The 7,538-nt window shown below is 45.6% G+C and overlaps 1 protein-coding gene across 6 annotated transcripts in view; it reads left to right on the forward strand.

The window, feature by feature from the left end:
• SYNPR (synaptoporin) overlaps positions 1-7,538 on the forward strand; it is a 94,765-nt gene that overhangs the window by 44,242 nt on the left and 42,985 nt on the right. Inside the window, exon 1 of one of the 6 annotated variants that reach the window (XM_017747163.1) lies at positions 2,474-2,500. The exons of 4 other annotated variants lie outside the window; for them this stretch is intronic. In XM_017747163.1, coding sequence (XP_017602652.1) covers positions 2,489-2,500 — 12 coding nt within the window. In that variant the 5' untranslated portion in view covers positions 2,474-2,488. Of the gene's footprint in view, positions 1-2,473; positions 2,501-4,319; positions 4,458-7,538 lie in introns of those variants that run through there. One more of the 6 variants, XM_008643584.2, reaches the window with a different exon arrangement.

Below are 7,538 nucleotides of genomic sequence, written 5' to 3' on the forward strand. Positions count from 1 at the left end.
TTAACCACTGGAGTAAATCAGGAATAAGTCAACAGAATCAAGCCCTTAGTGCTTTCAGCAGCATGCTCATTTAAATTGGATGCAAGAGGGTGTCTGTGTTTACATTTGGCCTGCCAAGAATCTCTGTTTCAGAAACTGGCTTACATAATATGTCAAAATGGGTTTACTCATTAGCATTGCAGACTGCGTGAAACAAGACGCAAACCACTGGAGTAAATCAGGAATAAGTCAACAGAATCAAGCCCTTAGTGCTTTCAGCAGCATGCTCATTTAAATTGGATGCAAGAGGGTGTCTGTGTTTACATTTGGCCTGCCAAGAATCTCTGTTTCAGAAACTGGCTTACATAATATGTCAAAATGGGTTTACTCATTAGCATTGCAGACTGCGTGAAACAAGACGCAGATTGATAAAATCGCAGCAATATTTGCATCCGGATCTGAGTGGCACAGGGGGAGGGGAAGTTCATTAGGAAATGTTCCATTTCCACAAGAAAAGCAAATGGTTTCCAGTTATAGATCTCAGGCTTCGTTAATTTTCTGTCTTCCCAAATTTAAATAAAGATTGAGAGGGAAATGTGAAAATCTCTGTTGGCAAACAGGCAGTCTATCTGAATATTTCCTGTGCTGGTGGGTTGTTTACAGCAGCAGGTCCAGGTAGGCTGATTATCCTCTCCCAGCTGGGGTTCCAGCCCTTCTGCCAGGCTCCAGCCTGCTTGGACACCACTGCTGCCTTGATTGGTGCTTTCTCTGCAGCACAGGTGGGATGGATAATTTAACATTTAGTAGTATTAATTAACTTTTCCAAATGTGGAGTGGGCACCAGTGCAGTAGCATGCCCCAAAGGGTCTTTGGTGGTACTCCCTGTTCCTGGCTTTACCTGGCCAGGGGAAGGGTGCAATCCAGCCTTGGGCAGAGCTGAGGACCCTGATGTGGAAAAGCTCCAGCTCAGATGCTCCATGACTAGACTGATGAAACTCCATGTCCACAGTGCAGTGTGTGATTTTAGAGGTGTCTGTAAATCTGCACACACACAGAGGAGCAGGCATGAACAGGGCTTCTGGGGTAATATGAGCAAGCATGTTAAGAATAAAGCAACAGAGCATGAGAGGGTCTAAGGCTAGTTAGTCAGTGCTTTTGGGCTTTTGCTGTGTGGGTGTTGGATACTTTGTGGTGGGCTGGGGGTAGTGGGAAGAGACAACAAAGAGTGGTGGGGAGCCAGATATTAGGAAAAGTTTCTTCACTGGAAGGGTAGCCAAGCATTAGGATAGGCTGCCCAGAGAGGTGGCCCTGGAAGTGTTCAAACAACACACATATGCTGCTTAGGGATGTGGTTTAGTGGTGGATTGGCAGTGCTGCATTAAGTTGGACTCAGTGATCTTAGAGGTCTTTTCCAACTTTTGTAATTCTGAGCTGTCCTCATGCCAATGCCTCCCTTGAGTCCTGCTGTATCCAGGGATAAGTCTCTCCCCAGGCTGCTGCCTTTCCTGTTGCTGGTGTCACTGCATCCCTTTCAGCAACATTGGCCATGAACCTTGCACAAAGTTGATGCAGATCTGTTGGATGTGTACTGCTTTTCAGTGGTATCTAAAGTAGTTTGGGGCTTAAATCCCAGGAAGGTTTTTTTTTTTTTTTTGCTTTGAAACTCCCAACTCAAAAATCAGAGGTAAAAAGCTCTGATCGAGCACACAGACATGGCATAGCAGTGCTGGTTTGGCAGCAGCTCTTCTTGTGCTTGGTGGTGCTGAGTGCCCCATCCAGTATTTCAGGTGAACTTTTGAAAAGGAATCTAATAAAGCTGGAGAAAGGACCAGCCTGCAGTGCTGCAGGGTCTGCTGCAGCCGGACAAGTATTTTGGCTTGTCAGCAAACACTGGCACATTTGCTTTCAGCAGCGTTAGAACTGATCCACAGCATTCATGGTGTGTTACCAGTTAGGGAAGAAAAGCAGGCTTTGGTTTCTGTATCCTGTGGAGTCTGTGTTGCAGCATTGTTTGGAGGAGGTGTGTGACAGGACAGACCCTCATCTGCTGCAATCCTTTGTGCTCTGGCTAAAGCTGCATCCCTACATCCCACACAGGTACCCAGGTGGGCACATATTTTAAAGAGCTGAGACAGGCAGCTCTCAGCTCAGCAAAACACTTTTAATGTAGGTTTTTCAAAGTTTTCAGAAGACTTTAGTGAGTTTAAGTAAGCAGTTGTTAGCTGTGGGAAGGGAAAATAAATTTTCTCACTGGAAAATGAAATGAGAGGTGTTTGCTTTTCACTTACTCTCACACCTTGCAGCAAGAGGCTGGTCACCATGAGATACAGTGCATTTGAGTGCCAGCTGGAGAACTGAATGCAGTGGGGAAGGCCAGGAGCAGTGGGATGCATCTGCTGGGAAGCTGAGGCAAGCTGAGCATCCTCTTGCTATCCTCCACCAATGTGCACCCACAGGCTGGAGAAGAGCTCCCAGGGCTGCGGGAGAGCCAGCATCACCCTTTGTGCTGATGCAGTGGGTGGTAAGTTTTGTGTGGTCCTTGGTCACCTTTTACCACGTGGAGCGTGAATGTGACTGCAGAGTGCAGCTCCTGAATTTATAAGGCATCAAAGGGGGAGGCTTGCAGGGGGAGGCAAGTGCTGCCTCCAGCTCTGCAGCCCTGAGTTGCTGTGGTGTTCAGTCTTCATGGCAGGGCTCAGGCGGTGTGCAGGTAGCTGGTGAATATTTTTGTCTATGTTAAAATGTACCACACAGCAGAGCAGTGCTTCAGCCTGAAGAACTCTCGGAGCATCACAGCATTTCCTCATTACAGCATCCCCCAGCATTTGGCTGTATCTGCTGGAAACACAGGGCCACATCAACAGCAGTGATATATATCTCTCAGCCTGGCTGTGTAGCTCCTGCTTGTGGCAAAAGGGCCTGGAGTACTGTACTCATGAAGGGCTGTCAGAGCCTGCTCTGTGCCTGGATTGTGCAAGAAGTGCCAGCCCCGAACAGATAAACTGTGTTATCAGATGAATTCAGCTTCCTTGTTTTTGTCTTCAGGATTTTCCCTGTGAATTCCACCACTTATTGCACAATGTAAATTCCAAGCCACTGGGGAAAAGCAATTTTGCTGTGCAGAGAACTGTTGTCACCCCACAGGTGTTTTCGTATACCAGCATGTAACTCCTGTCTTCTAATAAAAGGGAAATTTGCCTTATGTCACATGTATTTGAAAATATTTGATGCTGTGTGTAGAAAAGATGCTAAAACAGTGATCAGCATTTATCAATAAACAGCACAGTATGGTTTAGTTTTGGTTACACCAAGTGGTGTTGGGGCACGGGTGAGTGTAGAGTAGACACCTTGCCAAGAGGGATCTTAATGTGCTGATGTCCTGAATGCAGAGCAGAGATGTGGGACTGGCCTGAAACCCCTCTTGTGAGGAGGTTTGCTGTGACAAGGTATGGGGTTTATGTCTGTATGTAGCTGCCGGGGGGAACAAATGTGGCACCTTCCCAAAGAAGTGGTGTTTGTCTGCCACTGATGTGTCCTGCTCACAGACAGGTGCCTGAGCTCATCCCCTGACACATCCTCCTCCTCCCAACACACATGCAGCACAGCAAAGGTTTTGTTTGGGTGGATTAATAGCACAAAAATTTTCCCTCTTGGTGCAAGGCAACTCATGGGTTTCCCCCGGTTTTCTCTGATACACAAAAAGGGACAAAAGCTCAAATTCCAGGAGGATGCTTTGGAGGTCCAGTCCTGTGCAAGCACAGGGTGAGCTCAGCACACATGAAATTATGGGAGACTTGAGAGGTTTTTCTCCCCTTTGTGGATGGGCTCCCTTGCTGCAGCAGCAGGGCAGCTGTCTGAGGTGCAGTGAAACACATCTCAAAATGTAAGAGTCCAAACAGCCTCCAAACCCCACAATGAAGAAGCACTGCTCCAATGACAATCAGTAAGTGGTAGCATTTTGGAGGATCTTCAAGCTTTTTTCAACTTTAGCCCAAAACTGTGAGCTGATTCTTCTCTATGGAGCACACACGAGGGCCAGAGCGATGCTGCATTAGCAGTGGGGGGGAAGGGGCTGTATCTCCCAGCCCACCATGGTGGTGGGAGATTAGCAATCAGCCCCTCGCTGAGGGGAAAGGGTTTCTCCACTCAGGCTGTGTGTAGTCAGTGTCTAATAATACAAGCATTTTGCCATCCCTCTGCAAACAAGGCTGAGGCTGCTGCCTGATTGGTATATCATTTCACTTTCTCTCAGCATTGATTTTCTTGCTCTCCTTATTTGCTTCATAAAAAGCGAGGCAAGGAGCTGGTGCTTGCTTGTTCCCTCTCCCTCCCCTCCCTCCCTCTCTCTCTCTCTCTCTCTCCTGTGAGAAGCTTTTGGGAGCCTTTATTTTTAGTATGAGACAAACCTTGCTTTATTTCAGGACACGCAAGTTGGATTGTAAATTCTTTTGTAAATGTGTATGGTGATATTTGCTCCGGTAAGTTATATGCATCTCTATTTATTTCTGAACTGTACTGGTTGGGGGAGAAGTGGGGTTTTGCAGGAATTGTGAAGCCCACAAAATTGTGTTTAGGCTTGGTTTCTTTGTAGTCTCATGCTGAGCCAAACTGTTCTGTGATTTTTAGATACATTGAAATATTTTCAATTTGTATTTTGCTTTGCAGAGAGGGATGCCTGCTTTGAAAACTTGTTTTGCGCTTCATTTTACTGCAGAAACACGGACAATGATGATTAAAGGGAAAAGGAATTTTTGTTTATTGTGTTCCTTCTGGCATTTTAAATCAAAGGTGCCTCCAAAATAATGCAGCAATATTTGATATAAAAAAAAAATCAGCAAGAGCTATTTAATATTGATCAACCTGAAGTATGAAATTTGACCGCCTATTACCTTAGATCAATCTAAAGTATGACAGCTTGGCACCACCATGCTCCTCATCAAAATGTGTTAATGAAATAAATAAAATCTTTAATTAAGAAATTTGCTTACTTTACAGAGTGTAACATCATTAATACAGGTCAATAGACTGTTGCTCTGACTTCCTGCTCCCTGCCTTTGCTTTTACAGCTCAGCAGCCTCATTCCTCAGCCCTCTTGGTTAACTTGGAGACCTCCTTGTTACCTGTGAGGTGCAGTTATTTCTCTCTCCCCATCACAGCTCCTGGTGAGCTTTCCAGGCAGCACAAGTCAGGGACTGTAATAGTAGGCTGAGGAAAACAAGATGTATAGCTTTAATACTTTCAAACTACCTAATACTTGAGTTTTCAGCATTATATTGATTAATTTATTGACAGTTTAATTCTCTCATGAATACTTGAACTGTATCTGTGGGAGTCAATAGCTTTGGTGCTCCAGAAGTCTTTAAGACCTCTAGCTGTAGCACAAGCTGGAGCTGCTATGAGAACATCTTTGAGTATATATCTGCTCAGAAAATCAACAGATTAAACCTAGAATAGTCTGCTACTCTCATGATACCAGGGTATGCTAATAAATATATGAAGTGTACTTTAATAAGATGTTAGAATGCTGTAACTGAGTTTATTAAACCCACAGCAGAAGGTAAGGATGTTTTGTCTGGAAGCCCAAGCTAAGCTCTTCTAAAATCTGAGAGAAATTTCAGATTGGCAATAATTGCTTAGTCATTTTAAGCTGGTTTTGGACAGCTTAAATTTTTCTCCCCACCCCTCCCCCCCTTTTCTTTTGTTTTAGGTAATAGTTGACTTGCCTTTTCACCTGCCTGAAGAGCAGCTGATGGGAATATTTGGTGGTGTGCCCCTCAGCAGTGGCTCACAGGCTCTGCTGGGTCTGTGCCCTGGCTGGGCTGAGCTGATGCTGGTGCACAGGATCCCACAGGCAGCCAGGGCATTCCACAGGCGAGCCCAGGTGCTTTGTTCCTGAAAATGTAGTTAACAGGCACTCAGTTCAGAGGCTTTCTGGTGTTTTTGTGATTACTGTTTCATAAGGACCATATATATTTAGAGCAGCTGCATAGCTTGAATGCGTGTGCTTGGCACAGAAAACATGGTACATAAAATGTGCCATGTGCCACCGTGTTAGAGAACAAGGTACATAACAGTAATTGTCTTTTTCACAGTCCTTTAGCTACTCAGGTGCAGAGGATATGGGTATCTGAGCAGTGCACTTTTCACTTACTTTCTAAGCATAATGCTGCTTGCCTGAGGACAGTGTTGGGCATTTCTAACTTTGCTCAGCCCTGTTATCTGGCTCAATGCAGCGTCCTCCAGGTGAGCAGGGCAATGGTCAGAGAAGTGTTTGGATAACCCAGGATGGGAGTGGGCTGGGCAGTATGAACTGAAAAGCACAGTTCCTGCTCCTACCCTGCAAAACTAAAGGCCTGGTTTTTCTGTGCCACATAACTCATCATAGCAGGGGTGCCAGACTGCCCTGAAGCCAGGTTGTGGTTTATTAAGGAAGGCAGTTGATCTAATAGCTTTGAAGCAGGAAAAGTGGCTTGAAATGGCTGATTTGCTTGCAGGCAGGGGCAAGTCTCTTCCCTGTCCCTGAGAGCAGGTTGCCAGCAGTCAAGGGACTTAAGGCACAAAGTGAATATGTGGTTAAGTCCATTGCTGCAAGACTTTCTCTTGGCAGAGGAACTTTTGGCTCAGCAGAAATGATCCCGTCAGCCCTACATCTCTACAGAGTACAGCTTACACAAACTCAGGGGGACAGGCAAGCTTACCCTGCTCATCATGTCATACATACAGAAGTCTTCAGTGTTCATGGGGTTTTGTCTCTGTCCTTTTGCCCATCCTCATGCTGCAACGTGTGGTGATCCTTCATCTCCAGCTACTCGGTGGTAGCAGGTCTGGGGGCAGCTGCTCCCCAGCCCAGTACCACCAACCACCACTCAGCTCTCAGACCTTGGAACAGCCTCCATCACCTCCTCAGGAGCATGATACCCACTCTGCAAGATGACTTCAGGCTGACATGCAAACCAGGGCTTGGTACACCTGCAGGGACAGGTTCACAGCATGGTGCTTTGCAAGCCTTGCAACTGAAAAAGTGAGATTTGTGCCAGTGGGATGGAGGCATCACTGTCCCTTGCTAGCAGGTGCATCGAGGTTTAAAAGGGGTTCGAAACATTATTTTAGGCGTGTTTTGGATTTCAGGAGCTTCATTTCCTTGGAAACCTGTCTTCCTCATTGCTCCTCTAGCAGCTCAGACAAGTCCTAGAGAAATTCCGTGAACTCTTTAAAAAATTGATTTCTTAAATATCTGGCTTCTCCTGAATGTCTGATACTCTTTTTTTAGCTGAGTCCTTGGAAGACTTAATGAGTACTTTTCTCACTTCTGTTGATCCTGTTCACATCAATAGAAACTCTGCAAGGGGAAAGGTATTTGTATTGATACTGGGTAGCAGCTGCCCATCAGTGCTGGTGATTGCAAGTGGTACTTTATTCTTCATGTTACTCTTGATTAAGAGTTCCTGTAGAATTATGTGACCAGTTTTTTCTGGGGACTTCTTCCGTGAACATAGGATGGTAGATGACAACCTAACATGGAGTTTGGTTTTTCCTGATTTTGGCTGGGGGCTCTCTTT

Source organism: Corvus brachyrhynchos, unplaced genomic scaffold, assembly GCF_000691975.1.
Source record: "Corvus brachyrhynchos isolate BGI_N302 unplaced genomic scaffold, ASM69197v1 scaffold91, whole genome shotgun sequence".
Lineage (NCBI taxonomy): Eukaryota > Metazoa > Chordata > Aves > Passeriformes > Corvidae > Corvus > Corvus brachyrhynchos.